We start from the raw sequence: 27,111 nt of genomic DNA on the forward strand, positions 1-27,111 counted from the left end.
AGAGAGAGGTGGGAAGAAACACCCTGGCTTTTCCCTCCGCTTACGCTCCAGTCCTCTGCCAGTGCCCACCATTGCTCAGACCCACCCGAGGAGCAAGGGAGTCTGGGAAATGAGCGGGGTAAAGAAAGCCGAGAATGGATCTGAGGGAAAACAGGTAGAAGTCGCCAAGCACAGCCTCCTTCCCCACTTCCTAGTGCATGTGCCTGCCCTCCCTGGAACTAGTGTATAATCCTGTCTCTTTGGGCGAATTAAAACACAAAAGAGCATTTCTTATCTGGGAAGTCTCAGAAGACACTGGATAAAGCCCGTCAGCGGGAGCCCAGAGCTACACCACATACCCACAGCTGTCCTGCTGGGATACAGAACGCTCTAGAGAGCAGGACGGACGAGGCTGCTGGGAGCTAGGGACTGAGATTTGCTCGTTTTCTTTACTGTTTATTTCCTTGCCAGTGCTGCGGTTTTTTTTTATGGTTAATCTGAGATATTTCCTTTCATATTCTCCATGCATCCTTAGAAGATTCATTTCTACCAAATCTGTAGGCTCCCAAGGGGTGCATCCATTTTCTTCTGACTTCTTCAACAAACGACAACTATGATTTGTGATCAAAAGTACAGCTTTCTGAGTTAAGTGTGCAAGAGTTTGCTGCCTCCTCGGCAATGTGGAGACTTGAGAGAGGGTTTGGTGAACTCAGCACAGCCTGGGTGACATAGTGGTAAAGCAACGAAGAAAGACAATGCCTTTGTCACACTGAGCCAAGACTTAAGGGCCTCGGGCCACTGGTCTCCCTTCCGCCCCTCCTGCCCCACCCGCGTGGAAATGGCAGATTTCTCCTTAGCCAATGGGCAGATGAATAATGAGCAAGCAATAAAATATTTAGTTTCTGACTGAGGGTAAATCTTCCGTCTTTTGTTCAAAATTTCGAAGGTGGAGCTGTCCAGCAGAAGCTAGAGAGGGACAGCACTGCTGGAGATGCCGAGGAAGGAGATAGACGGGGCAGACATTCTCTGGCCTTTCCCCCTTCTCCTACCCTGCGGTTCTGGAGGAAGAATGGACATGAAGACTTTACACCACACACTCTCAGAGCCAGAAGACCAGGCCTTCTATCAGATTTCCCCTCCCTTGACCTCCCCTCCCCTGCGCCCACGCACACAGAATCCCCGATGCTGCTAGTGCTGGCCAGTGCTGGAAAGCTTACCGTCCCTCCATCCCATGGCTGACTGGCCCTAGTCCTGTCCCTGAGCCACACCTACCCCCTGACTTCCAGACCGAGAAAGGCTCCCTCTGCTCCCTTCCTGACAACACTTCATAGACTCTGCCCATCTCTCAGGTCTCTTCTTAACCTTTCCTCCCAGCTAAATACCCCCAAACCTATTGCCGTTGAGTCGATTCTGACTCATAGTGACCCTATAGGACAGAGTAGGACTCCCCTATAGGGTTTCCAAGGAGCGGCTGGTGGATTGGAACTGCCGACCTTCTGGTTAGCAGCCAAGCTCTTAACTGTTATGCCACCAGAGCTCCAAATACCCCCAGTTCCTCTTATAACATGGACATCACATTCAGCTTTGGGTTTCGTACAGCTGTCTGCTAAGTGTCTAAACAAGGTTTATACCAAATTTTTCATAATGTATTAATTGGTATTCTTTGGGGAAGAGGGGGAGAAGTTCATTGGTCAAATAAGTTTTGGAAGTGCTGGGTTAATAAGCGTTGGTGGTCTCTGTCTGTGCCCACCTATTTCCCCTCACCCTTCCTGCTTTCAGTACACGCAGACCCTGTTCCTGCTGCCAGCATTTGCATTTCTTTGCCTCAGGCCTTTGGCCCTTGGGGCCCACTCTGCGTGCCCAAGACAAGCTGAAGCTTCAAGGACTCAACACTCCCTAAGCAGCCCTCTACCAAGACCTAGAGGAGTTGGTGTGTAATTGCCTAGCTCTCTCACCCTGCCCCTTGGGTGGGATGGCAATGAGGTCTGTATTCTAACCGCCAAAGTTCCTCAGCAGGATTGAGCTTCGGTTCACAGAGCTTGCTGGTTTGATACCAGCTGCTGTCAAGTCAGCTCCAACTCACGGTGACCCCATATGTGTCAGGGTAGAACTGGGAGCCATAGGGTGTTCCGTGGCTGATTTTTTCAGAGGTAGGTCAGCAGGCTTTTCTTCTGAGGTGCCTCTGGGTGGATGCAAACCTCCAACCTTTGGTTAGCAGCTGAACGCATTAACCATTTTCACCACCCAGGGACTCCTCGTACCCACTAGAATGTGCTAAAGAGAATGGGAATCCCAATTGTTGGTGAGGATGTAGAGCTGGTGTGATGACACACCCTTCAGTGACTGCTTCCTCTCCCTTTCCTGTTTCCACTCCCATGCCACACCTCCCAGGGGGCAGGAGTCTTTGTCTCAGCAAATACTACTTCTCGCGGACCCCACACTATGACCCAGGCCAACTAGCACTGAAAATCTCTAAGCAAGGATTATGGTTTGAGGCCTTTCTCAAATTTGTTTGTACATGGAACCCTTTCCTCGCAATTCATCTTGAGGGGCTAGGCTTCTGGGCAACACTCTTTGGGAAGCACTGGTCTAATTACTGGGGAGGACCCAGACCTATCACAGAGCTGTTGAGAGGCAGGAAGTCAAGGGTGGGATGGATGATCAGCATGTGAGGCAGGAAAGATGTTGACTGGGGAGTATTTGACTACTTAGAAATACCTGGAGTTAGAACTCCTCAGGGGCAGAGTCCTCTCAAAGGCAGAATCACTGGGAAGTGGCCGACATGGGCATTTAACGGGTTCATCTGGTGTTAATGGGGCCTGCTTTGAATTCCAGTTTTCACAGTTCAAGTGCAGCTCGGGGATTAGGCTAATTCCTAGAGGATTCACACTTCACACACACACACACACACACACACACACACACGCGCACACGAATTATATTTCAGCTGCTTATGAGGGAACTAACTCTCCTGCTCTGTGTGTAGCTGTGAGGAGATGGGCCAGTCCCCTCAAGCTGGCAGACTGACTCACCCCAGGATTGGGCAATTACGTCAGGAAATTCAGCGCCCGTTGAAATCTTTGTTCAACTCTTGTACTTCATCATTTCTTTCTTTCGCTTTAGCTACTCTACATTCAAGAACAACTTTCAGAGTCTCTTCTGACATCCACTTTGGTCTTTTCTTTCTTTCCTTCTTTTTAATGACCTTTTTCTTTCTTCACGTATAATGTCTTTGATGTCATTCCACAACTTATCTGGTCTTTGGTCATTAGTATTCAATGCGTCAAATCTATTCTTGAGATGGTCTCTAAATTCAGGTGGGATATGCTCAAGGTCATATTTTGGCTCTCATGGACTTGTTCTAATTTTCTTCAGCTTCTAACTTGAACTTGTGTTTACCAGTTGATGGTCTGTTCTGCAGTTGGCCGCTGGCCTTGTTCTGACTGACGATATTGAACTTCTCCATTGTCTCTTTCCACAGATGTAGTCGATTTGATTCCTGTGTGTTCCATCTGGTGAGGTCCACATTTATGTTGTTGAGAAAAGGTATTTGCAATGAAGAAATTGTTGATCTTGCAAAATTCTATCATGCGACCTCTAGCGTTTTTTCTATCCCCAAGGCCGTATTTTCCAACTACTGATCCTTCTTTGTTTCCAGCTTTCACATTCCAATCACCAGTAGTTAGCAACGCATCTTGATTGTATGTTTGATCAATTTCAAACTGCAGAAGTTGGTAAAAAATCTTCAGTTTCCTCATCTTTGGCTTTAATGATTGGTGCATAAATTTGAATAATAGTTGTATTAACTGGTCTTCCTTGTAGGCGTATGGACATTATCTTATCACTGACAGAGTTGTACTTTAGGATAGATCTTGAAATGTTCTTTTTGAAGATGAAAGCAATGCCATTCCTCTTCAATTTGTCATTTCCAGTGTAGTAGACCATACGATTGTCCGATTCAAAATGGCCAATACCAGCCCATTTCAGCTTACTTATGTATGCCTAGGATATCGATCTTTATGAGGTTCATTTCATTTTTGATGACTTCCAATTTTCCTGGATTCATGCTTCTCACATTTCATGTTCCGATTATTAATGGATGTTTGCAGCTGTTTCTTCTCATTTTGAATCGTGCCACCTCAGCAAATGAAGGTCCCAAAAGCTTATTCCATCCATGTCATTAAGGTCAATTCTACTTTGAAGAGGCAGCTCTTCCCCAGTCATCTTTTGAGTGCCTTGCAACCTGAGGGGCTCATATTCCAGTACTGTATCAGACAGGGTTCCACTGCTATTCATAAGGTTTTCACTGGCCAGTTTTTTTGGAAGTAGCCCACGACATCCTTCTTCCTAGCCTGCCCCAGTCTGGAAGCTCTGCTGAAACCTGTCCACCATGGGTGACCCTGCTGGTATTGGAAGTATCAGTGGCACAGCTTCCAGCATCATAGCAACACGCAAGCCCCCACAGTAGAACAGACTGACAGATGCATGGGGAACAGGCATGGAGGTTAGGTTTTACAACACATATTTTTGAGGGACACAGTTCAATCCATAATACCATCTAAATTTTGGAATGGACTGAGAGACTTTGTCTTGCTCCTAGAAGGACCTAGAATGTTCTCTATAGGACCCCACCCCTTTCCACTGCCCCAGGAAAGCTCAGTAGTATTCCATATATTCAGAAAACATTCTGCTGTGATCCATAAGGTTTTCATTGGCTAATTTTTGGGAGTAGATCACCAGGCCTCCCTTCCTAGCCTTAGCCTGGAAGCTCTGCTAAAACTTGTCCACCATGAGTGACCCTACTGATATTTGATATACTGGCGGCATAGCTTCCAGCATCACAGCAACACACAGGCCTCCACAGAATGGCAAACTGATGGATGGGTGGTGATCTGACAGTGTAGTTCATGTCTGTTTCCCCTGATAGACCATAACTCCTCCAGAGCCAAGATATGCCCTATCTACTGTGGTGTGCTCCCTACTCCTCACACTGCCCTGGGCTATAGCAAGGGCTCATCAAGTGCTTCTTGATTCCTAGTTTTACGGCTCAGGCTGGGAGAAATGTCAATAAAAACCGTGACACTGGAATTTACCATAAACCAAAACAACACCTAACACCAACAATAAAGTTTATTAGTGGTTATCAGACATGGCGGGGGAGGAGGGGGAACATTGTTTAGGAGGCGTTGAGTTTCTGTTTGTGGTGATGAGAAATATGGCAATGGATGTTGTTGATGGTTGCACAACATGATCAATGTAATTGTTGTCACTCAATTGTATATGTGAAAAATGATGAATTGGCAAACGTTGTATTACACATATTTTTACAACAATAAAAAAGCATATTGTTTACTCTCTTGATTTTCAAATTTTCCTATATTCTTGTCCTGGTTCTCCTTTCTGGTACTGATCCCTTGAATTGCTTTCATGTTTCATTTTATTCAGATAGCTCGTCTCTGGGATTGCTGTCACCAAGGGCTTCAAATAAATAACTTTCAATGACCAGTTTTTGATGTCTTCTCCCCCTCCCCCGCCACGCACACCTCTCTGATACCCAAGCTGTCGTTATCCTATACATCTTCCTTCTGGTCCTAGCTTGGACTCACTTATGAAAGTAGTTCTCATTTGTTTTCTGCTTGAGTCTATTAACACAATGTATCTCAATGCAACTGCCTTCATTAATTCTACTTGCACTGCAAACGTTGACTCAGGAGATACGCATCAGTTCACATGTGTATGCTTTTCTGAAGGCAGAGGGGGAAGGGCTTGCGTTAGCTGTTGGAATTTGCACGGCTGCTGCTGCTGATTTGCTTTCTTCATTGCTGCTGTAGGGCAACTGATGTTTTTCATTTCTTTACCTTCCTCTTTGTGACTATAGACTCACCCTGGTTGCGGTTTCCTTCCAAGCAGTCTCCGTGATTTCTCTGTACTTGTGAGAACCCTCAGAGCCTGCTGGCTACGGCTGCTCAATTGCCTGTTTGCCTGATCAAACATGCCACCCTCGTCCTCCTCCAGCTTGGCTCTCCCAGATCCTCACAATCTCACAATGAGGACAGAAGAAAAGAGTCCTCTTAGCAGCCCCGTCAGCCGGAGGAGCCCTGACCATCCCTCAGGGATGCTGGTCCCTTGATCATGTATTTGCTGCCTCAGCTGTTCTTCCTCTAAAACGTCAGGGAAAGCTGAAAGTTCCTTGGGAAGTGATTCTACTGAGGATGCTTCCTGAGGCGCAAGATGAGCCATTTTGGTCTGAGCTGAAACACTGTCTAGCTCATCAGAGATGACTGACCTTGGGTAGCACAGACCCTCTGATCCTCCCGAACTTAGTGGGAGACAATTCCGGGGTAGGGGAGGTGGGGGTGGAGGTAGCAGTCCTGAAAGGATGAGCAGGCGCAGTGTGTGTGTGCTAGAGACAGAGAGAGAGAGAGAGACAGAGAGAATGAGAGAGAGACAGAGAGAGAGAGAGACAGAGAGAGACAGAGAGAGAGAGAGACAGAGAGAGAATGAGAGAGAGAGACAGAGAGAGAGAGACAGACAGAGAGAGAATGAGAGAGAGACAGAGAATGAGAGAGAGACAGACACAGAATGAGCGAGAGGCACACACTCCCAGAGGAATAAAAAAAAAGAAGAAGATCGGAGCTCCAGACCTCAGTTTTTTAAAGCCAATCTCTCTCTTCTTTGGGGCCCCATCTCCCCTCCTTAAATTCGATGAGCAGTCTGAACTGCGTGGCTCTGAAGCTCCTTCCGATCCTGAGCTTCTGTCTTCGTTTGACCACAGCAGTTGATTTCAACCTTTTATGCCTTGCTGTGTTGTGTTCTGTTTTTGTTAATGAGGAATAATCATCCCAATTCAAGCAACTGTTGTGATAATAAAAGGAGATTAAAGATATAAAAGCACTGAAAAAATGTAACGGTACTTTACAAAAGCAAGATCCTGGGACAAGTGACTTAACCTGGCTGGTCCTCAGGGTCTTCATCAGCAAACGTGGGTATCAGCAAATGTGGGTGGTGACAGCATGTGCTCATTGAGCTGTGGTGAGAAGGAACCTGGTAACCTGCCCGGCACTCGGCAAGCACTGAACGAGTGTTCTATTGTTCGTGTGTTTCAAGGTGCTGGTGGGACAGGGCAGCAGGGGCCCCCAAGACCTACGTCATGATGCACGTACGGATTTGCAGAGGAAGGGCGGGCCTGAAGTAGCACCTAGTTCTCAGCCTGGCCTCATGAGCTGGGGCTGGGCCGTCTGAGGAGAATCCTCATTTGGTGCAGAACACCGTATGGCTCTGGCACAGTGGGGACATTTGGGTACTTCGGGAGCTTGGAAGCTCTAGGGCCACCAGGAGTCATTACGCCGGGCAGGACATCAGCAGCACATCCACCAATGTTGTTAGCTGGCCTCGAGTCGCCCCTGACTCATGGTGACCCCATGCAGAATGGGACGGAATGTTATCTGATCCTGCACCATCCCCAAGATTGGTTGCAGACTGGTCCACTGTGATCCACCTATTGTTGTTAGCTGTGGTCGAGTTGGCTCTGACTCATGGTGGCCCCATGGATGAGAGAACGAAACGTTGCCCCGTCCTGTACCATCTACAGGGCTGTTGGTATGCTCCGCTCCATTGTTGCGGCCACTGTGTATTTTGAGTGCCTTCCAACCTGGGAGGCTCATCTTCCAGCACTGTGTTGAAGGAGATTCTATTATGATCCGTAGGGTTTTCACTGGCTAGTTTTCAAAAGTAGCTTGCCAGGCCTTTCTTCCTAGTCTGACTTAGTCTGGAAGCTCCACTGAAACCTGGGTCCCTCATGGGAGACCCTGCTGGTATTTGAATTGTCAGTGGCACAGCTTCCAGCATCATTGAAACATGCAAGCCACCACAGTACAACAAGCTGATACATGGGTGGCGGGATCCACCAATAGGGGCCATGATATCTGGCAAGAAACGAGCAATGTCCAGGGCTCACGGTAACATCTTCTCCATCTCTTGGATCTGCTTTCTTCTGTGTTGGCTTCATTCTCGGGCAGACTCTCTCCTTGTGATATCAAAAATGGCATCTGGAAACTCGAAGCTTGAGAGGTCTTTAGCACCCACCGTCTCAGGAGAACTCCCCTTTTTCCCATTAGTTGTAGCTAAAATCCTGGGGTTGACTCTGGCTGGTCCCACTGGGGTCATGAGCCCACCTCAAGCCTCCTTCAGCAGCCACAGGGCTATGAGACTCTGACTGACCTGGTCCAGGTCCCAGGCCTGCCCCAGGAGATGATTGATGGGTGGGGTCAGTATTACCTGAACTACCTAAGTCCTGGACCAAGACTAGAGGGGGTGGTAGCCCCCCAAGAAGTGCTGGAGGTTTGGAAACGGTGGATTTGGGTTTGAACTAAGATTTCTTTGATGCCCTGTGTTAGGTCAGATTCCCCTGAAGTATAGCCTGAGACAGATTCCTATGCCAGTGATTTATCAAAGATGTGCTTCCAGGGAAAATCAGTCAGGGCCAAGGAAAAGCAGGAGAGGGAAGGGGAGGAAGCCAAGCAAGGGTAGAATTTTGGGCAAAAACCTGCAGAAGGCACCTGCAGCCTGATCCTGCAGGGAAACCTGGAAATGTAAGTAGTCCCACCCCAAGCCAAGGGAGCGGACCTACTGAGAACTGCCCTGTGGTTGTGAGGTGCTGTCAAGTCTACTCTGACTCACAGTGACCCCGTGTACAACAGAACAAAACACTGCCCCGTCCTGCACCACCCTCACAATCGTTGTTATGCTTGAGCCCATTGTTGTAGCCACTGTGTCAATCATCTCGTTGAGGGTCTTCCTCTTTCTCCCTGACCCTCTACCAAGCATGATCTCCTTCTCCAGGGACTGGTCCATCCTGATAACATGTCTAAACTATGTGAGATGAAGCCTCGCCATCCTCGCTTCGAAAGAGCATCCTGGCTGTACTTCTTCTAAGAACTGTCCTGGGGGATGTAAGCGTCTAGGCACTTCTGCCTTCATTGTGTGTGGGCAGAGCAGCTCCAGTAGCCCAAGGCTCCTGGGAAGAAGAATTAATGGTTCCAACAAGTTGGAAGCCAAAGGGCATGGAAACGTACAAGCAATCCGAGGGTTCTGGGTAGAGTAGTGCCAGCGTTCACTTTTTCCTCCATGCCACACTTCCCTGTCCTCAGTTTGTCAGTCCAGATATTAACAGGCTGCCTTTGCTTAGAGGGGGGGCACTTGGTTCTAAAATCCCCCATCAGAGCAAAGCGGGAATTTTATGACCACTTCAAGAGCCGTTTTGGTTGCCAAGCCAAATGTGCTCTCCACACAGAGTGGCCTAATCATTTCCTACATGATCCTGCTACGCAGATGATCTTGGATTTACCATTCAAAGACGCAAGAGGCAAACAATTTAAACTGAGGTGCCTGATGGGACTTGGCTCTCCTGCCTCTTCCACCGCATGCCTGGGACAGCTTCCTGCTGGCTGCATAGCTCTGGACCGCACACGTGACCCTGCATGTTACTGGTGGTGTTCGCTCTCCGGGGGCCCAGCCTCTCCAGCCTACCACAGCCGACCCAGGAAGGATAATGTAGGAAACCAACCCCATCTCTTCCCCGTAGCTGAGCTGGCTCTGCTGCAGCAGGATTGCCTGGGGGCCCTGCTCTTCTTTGGCCAGGCTCCCTGTATTGCTAATAGGTTTTCCCCAGCACCTGCCCTGATTGTTTCCACAACAAACTCTTCTCCCATCCCTCACAGCTGTATCCAGGCTGTTGGTGGTCACCGACTGTGTTTGGAGATACAGACAGTACCTGACAGTTTTCCAGCTGATCCTCAGCACTAGTGAGGCAAGCCACTCTCTGCCTCCCTCAGCCAGGCTCATCTCCCTCCGGGTCTGTGTTTCAATGACTCCCCCAACCAGGAACACCCTTCCCGGTCCTCATCACATCCACAGCCCCTACTTGTCCTACAAGGACCATCATCTCCTCAATTGTTCTCACCTCTCCCGACCTTCCTTTGTCCCTCCCTTTTAACATGGAAGAACAAAAGGGCAAGTGAAATTGTGGATAAGGGAAAGAATGAGTAAGCCTTCCCTTACACCCCGTCCTCTGGCATTTTACTCTGTGCTCATTGGCACTATTAAGTCATTTTCCCAGTAAGATGATAAGCACCCTGGAGAAAAACTTCCTGTTTTCGTTATGACTCAAGTCACAGAACTAGCTCACAGTCAGCCTTTTCGAGAACAGTCTCATGCAATGTGTGCCCATGGATGTAGCCCTAGGCTGGAATTCAGGACCCCCGGATTCTAACCCTCACCCTGACACTCGCTGGGTGAACTTGGAAGCAGTTTTAGGGTTTCTGGGCTTCAGTATCCTAATCTGTAAAGTGAAGGAATTGAACTGAGAGAGGTAGCTCTGGGGTTTGAATCTTGTTTCCCCCTCCCACCATCTGGGTAAACTTGGAAAGGTTACATGATCTCCCTGAACAAACAGGAAGAATCCTTCCTTTTTCATGAGCTGTTTTAAAGATTTAACGATATAATGTATGCCAAGCGCTTATACCTCTTGTCAGTGGGTGGACTCCGACTCACAGTGACCCTATCGGACGGAGTAGAACTGCCCCATAGAGCTTCCAAGGAGCAGCTGGTGGATTCCAGCTGCTGACCTTTTAGTTAGCAGCCAAGCTCTTAAGACGCTGCACCACCAGGGCTTCTCCCGAGTGCTTATAGCTAATGGTAATTATAGTCTCAAAGTTCTTGTCTGTGTCCTGACACTCCATGAGAATATTCATTCAAGAATAATTTATTAGAGAAGAAGCTTTGCAAGATGGTAGGCTACTGTCTGTTTTAAGACACTTGTATACTGTGTAAATTTCTTGTTAAAAGAAATGCAAATCAATTGCCATAAGCCAAATTTAGGTATCTTTGAGGGTGTTTCTTGCCAGGTGGAGAAAGCCCAAAGCTTCCGAGGCCCCTGGAGCTGAGGGTCAAGGTCAGCCTGGCTCCTGCTTGCTTTCTGCTAAAGCCATGGAAGCCGGCTTTGTCTGGCCCTTTAATGCCAGCCCCACCAGAGAGCAAGCTTTTCAGCAGGAGTAATGTAACACGCACATCGTGAAGTCAGACAGACCCTCTCCGTGGAAATCAGCATTTATTTGAAGGTTTTAGTGCTTAATTTAGCCTCACCCAGAAGTGACCTTCTACACAAGGCCAACAGAAAAGTGATTTCTTTGATCGTCCATCTGACCCTGAACTGACCTCCTGCGTTTTTCAATCCATTTTAAATCATGCTGTTCTGGCCAAAGGGATTCCTGCTCTTAGCAAAGAAGATTTCACATTTTTACCAACAATTCTGGGCCAATTTCAGATCTGTTCACTTAAATAGCAAGAATAAAATGGGTGAGTTCTTTCTGAGTTCTCTGGATCTTGGGCAGTAGAGAGGGAAGGTGAAGAAAATTTTCATAAATAGCAGGAAGCTTTGGGGAGAATTGAGACTCACAAACTCCGCTTGCTGGGACGTGGACTAACGCTTGTTTGGGCCATGTCTAAATCGGAGGAGGAGAGAGAGCTGCACCTCCCAGGGCAGGGATCGAGGTTCTTTTCCCCTCAGGTAAGGATCAGCATCTTCTCAGGAACGAGGACAGCACTGGGTCATCTGTATCGTGAATGATGCTTTTGGCTGCAAGTAACAGCTAGGCCAGCTCAAGCTGGCTTAAACAATAAGGAAGACATATGCTCTCACATGACAAGAGGTAGGGTGACCGCAGGGTCGGTAAATCAGCGGCTCAATCTCATAAACAAGGACCTTCTGTCCACTATCTATGCCCAAAAGATGGTTGCCACAGCTTCAGGCACCACCTACAGACTAGGCAGCGGGACAGAACTTTCCAGTACCTACCCCTTCGCCCGCAGCCGACTTTCCTGCCACATCTCATCCACCCAAATTGCATGGGCTGCCTAAACAATGGGTCAGCAAACTTCTTCTGTAAAAAGCCAGATAATAAATAGTTTTGGCTCTGAAGATCATCAGCTCTGTAGTGACTACTCGACTCTGCCACTGGAATGTGAAAGCAACCATAGATAATACATTCACAAATGAACGTGGCTGTGTTCGGATAAAACTTTATTTATAAAAATAGACCGCAGAGTGAATTTGGAGCGTGGGCTGTAGTTTGCGGACCCTTACTCTGGATCACCCATCCTTAGATTATCTTCAGGACATGATCGACTGTGAAGCACTTCACAGGCAATTTGTCATTAATTTTTAATAACAATGTGTGCAAGTGGCTTTTTTTTAGTATTGTAGTCTTTTCCGGCAACTAACCAAGAATATTCAAGAGGCCTTAATTCATAACCTTCAGCATAAGATCACCCAACAGGCTGACGAAGCCCAGAGCACAGCAAACCCAGGCACCAAAATAAAACGAGGAAAAAAAAGTAAAGAATTTATTTACTAATTAGCATCAAAGTAGACACTAAGGGAAGACTCTGAACGTGGCTGAACTTTGTTCAACTTTATAAATTTAACATGGAAGAAAATATTTAATCACATTAAGGAGCACGATAATCCCTCTGGACAACACACACAACCACATCCCTCTGAAGAGTCCCTGGATGGTTCTCAACTAATAACCGAAAGGGTCAAGTTCACCCAGAGGTGCCTCGGAAGAAAGGCCTGGCAATCGACTTCAGAAAAGCAGTGATTGAAAGCCCTGTGGAGCACAGTTCTGCTCTGACACACATGGGGCCGCCAGGAGTCAGAATCGACCCAGTGGCAGCTGGCACTGGTTATGATCCTTCTGAAAGTCTAAATTCAGCTCAGTCAATGCTCTGTTGTTGTGTGCCCTCGAGTGAATTCTGACTCACAGAGACCCCATGTGGCAGAGCAGAACTGCCCCACAGGGTTTCCTAGGTAGATCTCTGGATCTTTTCTCCTGGGGACTCTCTGGTGGGTTCGAACTGCCACCCTTTCAATTAGCAGCCAAGCACTTTACCACTGTGCCACCAGGGTTCCTAGCAATGCTCCAGAAACAGGTTTTATATCCCCTTTTGGTTTCTCTGGATTGAAAGTCAGGGCTGAAAGGGATCTTAGCATTTAGTCCAAATCCCAAATTTTACATATGGGGAGGGGGGTGAGGCTCAGAGAGGGCAAGCTACTTGCCGCAGGTAACACAGCCACTCTGTAACAGAACTAAGACCCAAACCCAGGCCATGGAAGATTGTATTAGTGTTCAAAACATTTGCTGCCCCTTCCAGGTGGAGGGTTATGCAGCTTTCTGCAGGGACAAGCTTGGCCATGAGCCTCATGGTTCCCCTCCCTGCAGGTCGAGTATATAACCCCCCCCCCAACGCTGCTGGACTCGGGAGTGCCCGTGTGAGTCCCTTTTGCCCATGAAACATGGTGGAAGTGGCACGTGTCGCCTGTGACTCCGTCTTTGCCCTCCACCATGAGATCGGCGATGTTTCTGTCAGCCTGGGATCCAGAGTGAAGAGGACAAGCAGGACAGCCACCACTGACCCACAGTGGACGTGTAGCACGCAGAGGGAGTCAACCACCGAGATCTGGGGTCGTTTGTTACACAGCATAACCACTCCTATCCTGACCAATACACAGCCTTTCCAACCCTGACTTTCTCCCGCTGAAGTTAGAGAACACATTTTAGAGTCAGCCTCCTGGAGTTCAAGCGTCCATAGTGGTGTGACCTTGGCTGAGTTACTCTCTTGGTGACTCAGTTTCCTTACCAGAAACGTGCGGATGACTCTGGTACCCACCCCACAGGGATACGGTGAGAAGTCAGGGAGCTAAGCGTGTGTTTTGAGGAATAAATGTCGGTGATTCTTATTCCACATGCTGGGCAGCCCTGGTGGTGCAGGCGGTTAGTCACTTGGCTGTTAACCAGAAGACTGGTGGTTCAAACCCGCTCCTAGGTACCTTGGAAGAAAGGGCTGGTGATCTGTTTCTGAAAGGTCACAGCCATGGAAATCCTATAGAGCACAGTTCCACTCTGACACACATGAGGTCTCCATAAGTTGGAGTCTGCTTGATGGCAACTGATTTTATTATTCGATTTATTGAACATAGTCTGCTCGCCCCCGCCACCCCCCCCCCCACCGCTAACATTTCGGTGATGGTACAGGCTGTGGGGGAGGTGAGTTCACCGAAGCGGTTCCACGCTGTTGCGCACACGCATCCAGAAGTCATTCTCTCCCGTGACAATGACAATGGTAAGGGGCCAAGGGAAAGGGCATGAGAGACCATTGTGGAGGGTGAGGAGCAGGGGCCCTAGAGTCAGACGGTTAGGGCTCCATCCTGGCTCTGCTCCCCCCTTCCCATGTGCCTGTAGCTAAGTCACTAACCTCAGGAAGCCTTAGTTTCTACCTCTGCAAAATGGGAATAATTTAAAATGCCCATTCCGCGAGGTGATGTGAAGATTCAATGAAATCGTTCATGTAAAAATACTTATCATGGTGCCTGGCACATGGTAAGGCTCACCAGATGTTAGAACCGATGTTGGCATCCTGTTCTGTCTGTACAAGCCAAGGGGAGAGTGGGCACAAGACAAGTTGTAGGAGGTGACTCATCTTTCAGTAAATCTGAGTGAGCCACAGGGCATTGTATCCTTGCCCAGCTTCTGCCTGCATGGAAACGTCTCCTGGAAATCACAGACTAATTGCCTGGCTGGAGCCAAATTGGTAGAAAATAAAGCCCCCCATCTCTCCCCAAGTTCCGTGGGTGGAGCAAACAGTTTGCCCTCAACCACTAACCTAGAATTCGGTGATTCAAACCTACCCATCGGTGCCACAGAAGAAAGACTGGGAGATCTGCTTCCATAAACATTACAGCCAAGAGAACCTTATTGCCATGGATTGAATTGTGTCCCCCCAAAATGTGTGTCAACTTGGCTAGGCTATGATTCCCAGTATTGTGTGATTGTCCACCATTTTGTCATCTGATGTGATTTTTCTATCTCTATGATGTTAATGAGTCTTAAGTCAATCTCTTTTGAGATGTAAAAGAGAGAAGTGCGCAGAGAGACATGGGGACCTCATACCACCAAGAAACAAGAGCCAGGAGAATAGCTCGTCCTTTGGACCCTGGGGTCCCTGTGCTGAGAAGCTCCTAGACCAGGATGACAAGGACCTTCCTCCAGAACCGACAGAGAGAGACAGCTTTCCCCTGGAGCTGGCACCCTGAATTCGGACTTCTAACCTCCTAAACTGTGAAAGAATAAATTTCTCTTTGTTAAAGCAAACCGCTTGTGGTATCTCTGTTATAGCAGCACTAGATGACTAAGACACCGACGGAGCAGTTCTGCTCTGTAGCACATGGGGTTGCCAAGAATCATGTTTGGTTTGGATCTCATCCCGGGAGTCCCTAGGTCGTGCAAACAGTGAAGCACTCTCCTACTAACCAAAAGGTTGGTGGTTCTAATCCATCCAGAGGCTCCTTGAAAGACAGACCTGGTGATCTGCTTCCCAAAGTTCACAGCCATTGAAAGCCCTATGGATTGTAGTTCTGTTCTGCACACATGGGCTGCCATGAGTCAGAGTCAACGCGACAGCAACTGGTTTGGTTTTTTGTTTACCCAGCACATAGCTGGCATGGATTTATGTGGCCAGCAGGGACTGCTGGGTCTAGTTGCCACATTTGGGGAGTTGTTGGATGACCACACTCAGCCTGGCACAACAGCCGCTCCAGAGATGAGTGGACATGAGCTTAATGGCCTGTAGATCTGGACTGCACACCGTAGGAGAAAGCTCGGGTCAGGCCAGTGGGCCGTGTAAAGACACACTGATCCCTCCACCTTGGAGAGTCCCAGCTTGGTGTGGAGCTGCCTGTGAAAGGAACCCCCTCGTTGATGTCCTTTCCTGCTGCCTCCTTCTTGGTGAGCATCCTTGGCTGATGGCAGCGTGGCTGCTTAGTGGCCTCAGCCAGGGCTTCAGCACACTCGCCACACTGGGAGCTGAGCCTGGACCCGCCTCTCCCTCTGCTGGCCTCGCTTCTGGCTCTGCAGACGCTGGTCAAAGAAGAGCTGGAGAAAGATTGATTGGAGGCCAGTCTCACAAGCCCAGACCTTGCCATGCTGGCTGTTGGCTTCTCTGTAGTAAATCTCAGGCCCTTACCAGGCAAATGAGCCTCAGAAGGGAGCGCACCAGCTCCCACTGCCCAGTGTTTGAAAGAGTTCCTCAGATGTTGTCATTTGCTCAGGCCACAATGCTTCTGAGCGCTCGCTCTGTGCCAGGCACAGAGCTGTGTTTGGGAGGATGGAAATAGGAAGGTGGGCAAGACTCAGAAAGGGAGTGGAGAGGAGGGGGTAGCAAATGAAAGCTTTGCTGACCAGCGCCGCCCTGTGCTCTAGCTAGAACTCAGCCTGAGCTCAGGAAACATCACCGGGACCTTTGGTCCTCAGGGCGAGGCCCTCGGCAACTACCGTGCAAATCAATCAATCAATAGATAAACCAGTTGTCGCTGAGTCCAGTCCGACTCACGGTGACCCCATGTGTTGCAGAGTGGAACTGCGCTTCAGAAGATTTTCATGGCTGTGACCTTTCAGAAGCAAATCACCAGGCCTTTCTTCCCAGGCACCTCTGGGTGGGTTCAAACCGCCAACCCATCAGGTAGTAGCCAAGAGCTTAACCACATGCCCCATCCAGGGACTCCTGTACGAGAGCTCCTAAAATTTTCTATTTTTTTTTCCTTCAAATGCCACCGTAAATTAGCAGCGCTCACTCCCAGGCTACTTGGAATACGTCTTACTTGCATCTGTCAGAACAAGCCTTGAGGTTGGAGAGAAAAACCCTTCATTTGCGAAACACCCGGGGAGTTATGACTGAGTCAAGGGAGACCGCAGTGAGGGTGGATGAGAGAAAAGGGACAGAAACTGGAATATCTTCAGTAAAAAAAAACAAACATCCTCACAACTGGACCAATAGCAACATCATGATAAACAGAGAAAAGGTTGAAGTTGTCAAGGATTTCATTTTACTTCAATCCACAATCAACACCCATGGAAGCAGCAGTCAGGAAGTCAAACTACGCATTGCATTGGGCAAATCTGCTACGAAGACCTTTTTAAAGTGTTAAAAAGCAAAGACGTCACTTTAAGGACAAAGGTGCACCTGACCCAAGCCATGGTGTTTTCAATCGCCTTATATGCATGCAAAAGCCGGACAATGAATAAGGAAGACCAAAGAAGAATTGATAATGCATTTGAATTATAGTGTTGGCAAAGAATATTGAATGTATTATGGACTGCCAAAAGAACGAACAAATCTGTCTTGAAAGAAGTACACCAGAATGCTCCTTAGAAGCAAGAATGGCGAGACTTCATCTCACATACTTTGGACGTGCTATCAGGAGGGACCAGTCCCTGGAGAAGGACATCATGCTTGGTAAAGTAGAGGGTCAGCAGAAAAGAGGAAAACCCTCAACGAGATGGATTGACACAGTGGCTGCAACAATGGGCTCAAGCATGACAACAATTGTGAGGGTGGTGCAGGACCGGGCAGTGTTTTGTTCGGTTGTTCATAGGGCCGCTGTGAGTCAGAACCGACTGGACGGCACCTAACAACAATGACAACAAAAGAATCGCATGGCAACATTTCAGGAGAGTTTAATTTCCTACCGTGTTTTAATGACCAATAAAGAAGATATAAAAATGTCATTTATAGAGAAACTCCAGCATTTTGTTTTGCTAGTTATTCTACTAGATCCAATAGAACATACAATATGATTAAAAAAAAAAAATTGGCCGAACACTGTAATCCATCTTACATGCTACAGATCTCTGTAGTTACTACTTGTCACACAGGCAAGATAGGCATGAAGAGGAGTTAAGGCAAAGAAAACTGCTCATTTCCCAGCTGACCACAAGGCAAGGCAACCTTTACAAGTCATATTCTTAGGCAATTTCCCATTCTGTTTAAAAACATCCAGGTTTCAAGCACTGAAATGGTATTGGCAGGGTCACATGAGACCCTCAGGGTTTTAGGGAGAGAGGGGCAGTTTTTTTTTTAACACACTTTCTTTGTCGGCCCTCTTTCGCCACCCAGAACCAACCCCAAGCCTGCCAGGAGGTGAGGCGGTGTGGACTGGGCAAGGCAGGGAAAGCCATCTCCGCCCCAGCTCGGCCTGGGCTCCATGGGGTGGGAAGGAGGGTGGGTTAGGGCCGTCTGCTGAGATGACAGCCCTCCGCCTACTCATCACACACAGCCTCCTCCTCTACAATCCCGTGACGTAGCCGCCACAGGGACCGTTACAGTCGAACTTTGTTTTCTGCTGCTAGCAACATCGCGAACGCAGAATCTGGATTCTCAGCAAGGACTTCGGGCTTGTCAAACTCAGCCACCTGAAAGAGGAGAGCTGAAGTTGTCAAAAATTATCCCTCCCCAGACCGTAATAAACCCCAAACCACGTGACACCTTGGGGAGGGGAAGCCACCCGAGCGAGCGTCCGTCCTTTACCTTCCCGTTTTCCATGACCAGCACGCGGTCGCAGTTGAGAACTGTGTTTAAGCGGTGGGCAATGGTGAGCACCGTGCAGCCTCTGAAGGCGTCTTTGATGGTGCTCTGAACAAGAGAGTCTGTCTTGGAGTCCATGGACGCAGTGGCTTCATCAAGGAGAATGATCTGTTGAGGAAGGAAAGTTGTAAAAGTCACACTGAGCCGAAGCAGTACCGACAGGGAAATGCGTAGATTTAAAAGTGTCTGTTTAAAATGGGGAGCCCTTTAAAAACGAGAAAGGCTGAAGTAAGCTGAGCTAAGTAAGTATCCATCTCAAGAAAGTAGGAAAAAATCCAGCTGTGTTAGTTATCTAGAGCTGCTATAACAGAAATACCACAAGTGGATGGCTTTAGCAAAGAGAAATTTATTTTCTCACAGTCTAGGAGGCTAGAAGTCCAAATTCAGGGCACCAGCTCCAAGGGAAGGCTTTCTCTCTCTGTCGGCTCTGGGGGAAGGTCCTTGTCATCAGTCTTCCCCAGCTGAGGAGCTTCTCAGCGCAGGGACCCCAGGTCCAAAGGATGCACTATTCTCCCAGCTCTTGTTTCTTGGTGGTATAAGGTCCCCCTGTCTCTCTGCTCGCCTCTCTCTTTTATATCTCAGAAGAGATGACTCCAGACACAACCTAATCTTGCAGACTGAGTCCTGCCTCATTAACACAACTGCCTCTAATCCTGCCTCATTAACATCATAGAGATAGGATTTACAACACATAGGAAAATCACATCAGGTGACAAAATGGTGGACAGTCACAATACTGGGAATCATGGCCTAGCCAAGTTGATGCTCATTTTGCGGGGAACACAGTTCAATCCATGACACCAGCAAAATAAAAGCCACACTGTACCACCTTCATTTCCCTCAAAGGCACTTGCTGAAAGAACAAGGTTATATGTTCTTAGCTCCTCTTTTAAGTGGTTCATTCCAACCCTACAATGTGGTAGGAAGAAACAGCCCAGCGGCTTTAGCCACCGTGCTAACGTGAGTTGTCAGAACAGCAGGAGGGCTGAGAACGGCGCTTGTATTAGCTTCCTACTGCCGCTATAACACGTTGTCACTGACTCAGTGGCTTAAAACAACACAAACTTACAGTGGAATCTGTGCGAGCCTGAACTCGACGGGCCTGCCTTGTTTTGGGGGTCTCACAGTTTCCCGCCTTTGACAGGGTGCAGTCTCACCACTTTTCTGTTGCTCTCTAGTGGTGGGAAGTATTTGAGTTTGCCTTCTTTGACAGGTTTCCGCCTTACACAGGTTTCAGCTTTCACAGGTTTTACTCTATTATCTTACAGTTCTGGAGGTCGGAAGTTCGAAATGAGTCTTATGGGGCTAAAATCAAGGCGTCGACAGAGGTGTGTTCCTTCTGGACTCTAGGGAAGACCCCGTTCCCTTTTCCAGTTCCGGGCGGCTGCCTTCTACCCCGGCTCCTGGCCCCTTTCTCTGATCTCTCTGACTTCTGCTTCCGCTGGCACTTATCCTTGTCTCTCTGACCTCCTACCTCCCTCTTACGAGGACCCTTGTGATCACGCTAGGCCCACCCGAGTAATCCAGGGTAACCTCCCCATCTCCAGACCCTTCACTTAATCACATCTGCAAGTCCCTTTTGCCATGTCAGGGGACATAGTCACAGGTCCTGATGAGCTTAATGTGGACATTTTGGGGGAGGTCGTTATTCTGGTTTTTAAGACAGAGGACTTGAGTTCGGCCCCAAATGGTGTTTGACTCTGTTACTTACCATCCCCAAGACCCCTGTTTTCTCATCTGTAAAAGGGGTTTATGCCTTTTTATGAGCATAAGATACCAAAGACAATACATAACCCACTTAGCAGTGCATGGAACCACCAAAAGGAAACCAAACCCGTTGCTGTCAAGTCGATTCCGACTCACAGTGACCCTGTAGGACAGAATAGAACTGCCCCATAGGGTTTCCATGGAGCGGCTGGTGGATTCGAACTGCCCACTGCCCTGGTTAGCAGCCGAGCTCTTAACCACTGTGCCCCCAGGGCTCCGTAGGGCCCCTACATTGTGGGCCCTAAATGCCTGCTCTTCCCTTTCCCCGTCATTGCCCGGCCTGGGGAAGCACACCATGTGTTAGGTGTTTGATGAGCATTCAGAGAATGGGGCTCCTACAGCAACATCAATCCCTTCCCCAAAACCAGCAAGAAGGATGGCTAAGTCACTTAGAAAAGTACATATACATTTCACGGTTCTCACGTCGTGGCGTCCTGATGGTCTTCTTCAGTGTCCTGGGTACTGTTTATCAGGGACAAAGGCTAAAAAGTCGAGAGGCGGATTTTTCAAACTCAAACCACTTATGACAACAGAGAGAATACCTAAGCAATCTCGCCCAGGGGGAGGCCCAGGGGAGGAAGGTGCTATTGCTGTGAACGGTTATTTTTCAGTTTTTACCCCACACGGCTTTGTCTTAAGAAAAAGTGATCGGTTTTTAAATGGCCCAATTGCTCTCTTTGCTGGAAGACAAACGTGTGGCTGTCCCCCTGGATGGAGTGGCGCTGCGGGCGATATCCAAAATTTGACCAATCCATTTCCCGTGCTGTTTCCTTACTTTTGAATTGCGGAGGAGTGCCCGGGCCATACAGAGCAGCTGGCGTTCCCCTACTGAGAAGTTTTCGCCATTTTCTGTGACTTCTGCCTGTAATTTTTCCGGCAGTTTCATTATCTGTAAAACACAGAAAATGCCGCATTTATGCTGATGATCTATAAAATTGTCCTGTGTAGCCTCTATTGATTGCCCTGTTTCTTGCATTCATCAGCTTGCTTTATTTTACTGTGGAAAAGAAAATGCAAAACAACCATCATTTCAATACCGCAAACAGACACCCGGGAAGGACCAGGGAGTAGGCGGACAGTAATAATTTAAAATCTCAGTATGATTCATAGAACCCCGCAGACACCTCACCAAAGAGCACACGCCATGCACCGTTGGCTCCAGAGGACTCACAAACAAGTGCAAATGGCTTTCCGAGTCCCCATTTCCACAGACAAAATAATGATGGGACGGGGACGGGTGGGAGGGTTTCTGGTGACCAAAGAAGGTAAGGCTTGTTAGCTGGACAAGTCACGGTGGCTTTAGGAGAGGCTCATCTTGGTGCCACGTCCTGGGAAAACACTCCCGTGGGCAGCAGAGGTGGCCACGCTCATCTGCTGATCCCAGCTGGAGCGGAGGATCTTATGGGTCAGGGTCCCACTTTGCAGACGGCTCAGTCCACTCAAACCAGTCATACTTGCCATTCCTGGAACATGCCACACCTCCCAGCTTTCTGTGGCATCATTTGGATAAGCAAACAAGGCCACTGGCCCAGTAGCAGGGCACTCCATCTGCTCTAGAGGGAAATGGACTTGGATTCAAGTCTCCAGTCTGCCACTCGCTAGCCTGAACATGTTACTTCCCTGCCCTGAGCCTCATTTCTGCATCTCTAAAATTGGGGTGACAGTACCAGCCTCAGAGGGTTGTAGTAAGGATCAAGCGAGATGATTAATGTAGAGGTCTCAGCTGGATCATTTCAGGGGGCTCATCAGTATTATCTGTTGCTGCTATCCATAACGAGCAGTAGATGAGCATCGCGTTAACTGACCTGTGTGTTGCCCACAGCAAACCTGGTCAAATGCTGGCCAGGTGTTTGTGGAATGAAAACCCAGGCCAGGTATCTAGCACTGGTTCTGGGAAGGTGATTCGTCCTGGACAGCCCCAGAAACGTACTGTGTCTCTCATGAATGTTCTCTCCAGAACCTGCCAGAGCATCTCGTCGGTGTGGTTCTCGAAGGGATCCAAGTTGTACCTGCAGTGAGGCAAAGGAGAGGGGGCTGGATTTCTGAGGATGAGAGGCTGGGGAAGGGTGTGGGGAAGAGAAGGACGGTATGTAATGGCCTTACAGCCCAGGACAACAGCCCATTGAATACCAACTTGGACCACAAGACTGAGGACCCACAACCCATGACCCAGCAGAGACCACTGAGGCAGGCAGCCGAGAGGTAGCACTGAGCTAGGCACCCAGGAAGACGCCTCTGCACCTTTCCATCACCATATGCAGCAGAGTGGGTTTTTGCTGTTAGCGGCTGTCAAGTTGACCCCCAACTCGTGGTGACCTCATGCACAACAGGATCAGACCATTGTGATCCATAGGGTTTTCACTGGCTGATTCTTGGAAGTGGATCACCAGGCCCTTCTTCCTAGTCCCTCTTAGTCTAGAAGTTCCTCTGAGTCCCGTTGAACATCGCGTCAACGTGCAAGCTTCCACCGGCAGATGGGTGGTTGCTGCACAGGAGGCGCAATGGCGTCTCACGGAAGGCGAGAATTCTACCACTGAGCCCCAGTGTGGATTTCACCTGGGACAACTTCATCTTCTTTTGCTTTTGGCAGAGAGAAAGGAAGAGAGGGAATTCAACCTGCCATTCCATTCACCCCCACCTTCAGAGTGACCCTGTGAGCTTCAAGAGGTACTTGATCTGCGGTCCCCAGGGCCTTGCAAAGGGTGACCATGCAGGGTGAGAGTCTAGAATTTCAAGGTGTGGAAAGTGTTTTTGATACACGGTTTCTAAATAGAGCCCCTACATTGTCTGGTGCTTCACATTACAGCCGCTGCCCTGGACTAATTGAAAAACTCAGGGGTGGCATCTTCTGATGGGATTTTCAAGTTTAATTTGATGCTGTGGTTTTCCCCCTGTGCCCTGACCTTGGATCTTGATCCCCTAGAAGTTGCAACTCTACCGTTCTTGTAGTTCTTCGCAGCTTCTGTTCACCCCTTAACCAGTTGCTACCGAGTTGACTCAGACTCCAACCCATGGCGACCCCATGTGTGTCAGAGTAGAGCTGTGCTCCCTAGGGCTTTCAGTGGCTGATCTTTAGGCAGTAGATCACCAGGCCTTTCTTCCAAGGTGCCTCCAGGTGGTCTAGAACCTCCAACCTTTCCCTTAGCAGCCGAGAACATTAACCATTCACTCCTCAGTGGGAATGAATCACTGTAGGTCCCAGCAGAGGGCTCCGTAAGTAGGATAACGGTTTATTTACTGGGTAAACCGGGGCACTTTTGAGAGGGGCCACTGCCAGACCGGATGGGATGGGGCACAGGCATAAGCCAGAGCTCTCCTGGGCAAACCGGGATATCTTGTCACCCCACGCACAACCACCTTGCTTTTCGGTTACTAATGATGTAATTTACAAAATATGAGTCATGTCCAGGGCCCCGGTCCCCAGCTCCTCCTGGGGCTTCTCTCAGAAGCGGGCATCGGCAGTGAGCACTTCAGGATGCTGCTTCCCTGAGATGCGACAGCCCCAGGCCAGCTGTGCCTCGGGGACTTCACGAACCTCCTGGTCCGCCTGATTTCACTATCCAAAACTAGGAATGCGCAGTGATCAAAAGCAGCTACCTTACTGTACCTACAAACAGGACAGGGTCCTGGGGGATCACGGTCAGCTTGGTCCTGAGGTCTTCTAAACCAATGGAGCGAATGTCCACCTCATCGATGAAGATCGTACCGCTGGCTGGCTCCACCAGACGAAACAAGGCCATTCCCAAAGATGACTTCCCTGGGGACAAGACAAGCAAAAGCGACAAATCAAGCGTTAGCTTGTACTTCCGCCATACCCAGGCGTTTAATTAAGGGAATTTCAGACGCAGTGGAAATGGCTGTGCGCGGAGAGCTGTGCAGACGGGCGTCCCTCACCGTGCTGGTGGCGACCGGCGGCCCTACCACTCATCCACTGGGCCTCGGCCAACAGGAATGGTTCTCATTTAATTAATTCAAGAACTGATGTGTGTTTCCTTCCAACGCCACACATCCATTCAACCTGAAATCCTAGTTTGCAGTAAAGAGATTTGAGGGGGCGTAAAAAAACCCCAGCCAATCCACTACACATATGCGTCACCCTCTGGCGGGGCTCGACGAGCACATCCAGCGGAATTCAAAGAAAACAACCCGAGATGCAAAAGCAGAGCTTGTCCTCACCGGAACCCGTTCTTCCGACAATCCCAACCGTCTGCCCGCTCTGGATGTTCAGGCTCAGCCCGTCGAGAACGAGGGGAGTGCTGTCTCTGTACCTCATCTGATAGTCTTTGAAGGTGATCTCCCCGTGGCTGGGCCAGTCCTTGGGACACGCCTCCACCTTGAGGGGGTGAGTGCTTTCAGGAACACAGGTCTGGAAGGCATGAATGATGGATAAGTAGCCATTTGCTTTTCTGCTTGTTTCATTCCTTCGCTTATTCACACCGTTCTGGGCACCGGGACTCACTGGTGGTGAACTAGACCCATAAAGACCCTGCACTCGAGGAGCTCACGTACCCGTGGGAAGTCAGACAATGAACAACAACCACCAAGATATTTCCAGAAGTGAAGACAATAAAGCGGGGTGTTGTAACAGAGCATGATGCATGGGGAGTGGGGGGTGGGGGCCAGAGTAACTTGAGGGGCAAGGAAGGCCTCTATGAGAAGGTGAGACCTGGAATGAAGAGAAGATACCAGCCACAAGATTTGCGGCCAAAGCCTTCTAGGCAGAGGGGACGGCTAGTGCCAAAGCCCCAAGGCCATAGCGAGGTTGGGTGATTAGAGGAAGAAAAATGAAAGTAGTGTGGCTGGAGCTTTGTGAAGAGAGGGATGCGTGACTTGGAAAAACAGGCAAGGCACAGGTCATGCTGGGCCTCGTGGACCTGGGCAAGTGCTGGCAGTGTGACCCACAGCCAGGTGACATCTCCAGACTGAGTCTTCAGATTTGCAGAATTCAATGAGATAGAATTTCAGTATCCGTAAGAGCCATCACGGGGCCATTGGTGGTTCAGGGGTAGAATCGTCTTCCATTCGGGAGACCCAGGTTCAATTCCCTGCCAACGTGCCTTAGGAGCAGCTGCCACCTGTCTGCCAGTGGAGGCTTGCACGTTGCTGATGCTGAACAGGTTTCAGTGGAGCGTCCAGTCTAAGAGATGGACTAGGAAGAAAGGCCTGGCCATCAATGAAAACCTTAGGGGTCACAACAGCCTGTCGTGCATGGGGTCACCGAGAGTCAGAGGCCAACTCGATGGCAGCTGACAGTAACGACAGCAAAGGGTCGTCACGGTGCCAGCAGTAAGAGGATGACAAGAACGCAGGATGTCAAGCCCAGAGGTCTTGAGAGTTACGTGGAAAAGGCATTTACACTTCCTAAAAGCCCAAGAAAGGCAAAGTCTAATCACAAAGTGGAGCCACTTGGCTGGGTTACAAGACCAGGCCCTCCTCTTAAGTTGTGAAGAAGTCCTTGTTAGTGACAAGAAATAAGGCCCCTGTGTGCCCCATCAGGGCGGCTGACCAGCTCAATCTCTGGTCAATAAGCAACCTCAATTAGCTGAGAAAATAGTTGTATCCCTAGCAAGTGAGGATATTTAAACCCTCGAAGATTTAGAATTAAGAATAAAAACATTTAAGGGAAGTAAAACTGTAACAGTAGTACTTCTAGTTTAAGGCATCTTCCTATTTGGTGTTTTAAGTATTTGCAATCTTAATAGAATTGGGGGTTGTGATTCTGATTTAAAATGTATAATTGAATAATTGATTTAAACATGATTTTAAGTTAAAAGCTCACTGTTTATATACAGCATTGGAATGTTCATGAGAATGTAAAGCTCACCATATTTGTAAGTTCAATTTATTAGATTTATACAACCTCAGGAAGATTTGTTTGCTAAATCAGATAATCGAGGTACTTAAAAAGGAAATGGAATGTATTAAATTTTAAAATACAGTTTAAAATGTTTACAAGTGTTTAATTAAGTTTGTAAAATGGAGCCAAACATTGTTCAAAGGCCCTGAAAAGTGACTGCTGGAATTGGTTAGACTACTTTTCAAAGAATAGCAGGACTTATAAGCTGAGTATGAAAGCTTTTAAAGGTCAGTTACACTTCTTTAAAATTTACAATTTCAGCACAACTGGACTAAACGAAAAGCTAAGAAGTTTCCTGAACACAACCAAACACTTCGAGGGACAGAGTAGCAGGGGCGGGGGTCGGGGGACCATGGTTTCAGGGGACATCTAGGTCAATTGGCATAACAAAACTCATAAAATGTCCTGCATCCCACTTTGATGACGGTCGTTTGTGGTCTTAAAAGCTTGCAGGCAACCATCTAAGATGCATCAGTTGGTCCCTACCACCTGGAGAATGAAGAACACCAAAGACACAAGGAAAATAGTAGCCCAAGAGACAGAAAGGACCGCATAAACCAGAGACTTCATCATCCTGAGAGCAGAACTAGATGGTGCCCGACCGCCACCAATGACCGCTGTGATAAGGAACACAACAGAGAGTCCCGGATCGAACAGGAGAAAGGTGGGGTGCAGAACTCAAATTCTAGTAAGAAGACCAGACTTGGTCTGACTGAGACTGGAGGAACCCTGGAAGACACGCCCCTGGACTCTCTGTTAACCCAGAACTAGAAACAAACAAATGAAAAAAACCAAAACAACAAAACAAAACAAAAATTTACGATTTCAGTAAGAAAAATAGTAGTTTTTAGAAAACAAAGTAAGCTGCTGAATTGTCCTTTTTGTATACAGAAACTGCCCCGAGGGAATTTTTTTTTTTTTTTTAATAAGAACCCCGTGTTCAGAGGGCCCAAAGTCCATCAAATGGGGAAAAGACAGTCTTTTTAACAAATGGTGCTGGCAAAACTGGATATCCATCTGCAAAAAAATGA

The 27,111-nt window shown here is 48.4% G+C and overlaps 1 protein-coding gene across 1 annotated transcript in view; it reads right to left on the reverse strand.

Moving 5' to 3' along the window:
• Positions 1-18,191: 18,191 nt before the first annotated feature.
• ABCC12 (ATP binding cassette subfamily C member 12) overlaps positions 18,192-27,111 on the reverse strand; it is a 60,721-nt gene continuing 51,801 nt past the window's right edge. Inside the window, exons 19-24 of the mRNA XM_023726787.1 lie at positions 24,400-24,589; positions 23,821-23,980; positions 22,154-22,232; positions 20,999-21,112; positions 18,400-18,564; positions 18,192-18,284 (exon numbers count right to left, since the gene is read on the reverse strand). Coding sequence (XP_023582555.1) covers positions 18,192-18,284; positions 18,400-18,564; positions 20,999-21,112; positions 22,154-22,232; positions 23,821-23,980; positions 24,400-24,589 — 801 coding nt within the window. The remainder of the gene's footprint in view (positions 18,285-18,399; positions 18,565-20,998; positions 21,113-22,153; positions 22,233-23,820; positions 23,981-24,399; positions 24,590-27,111) is intronic.

Source organism: Trichechus manatus, unplaced genomic scaffold (assembly GCF_000243295.1).
Source record: "Trichechus manatus latirostris isolate Lorelei unplaced genomic scaffold, TriManLat1.0 scaffold00014, whole genome shotgun sequence".
Lineage (NCBI taxonomy): Eukaryota > Metazoa > Chordata > Mammalia > Sirenia > Trichechidae > Trichechus > Trichechus manatus.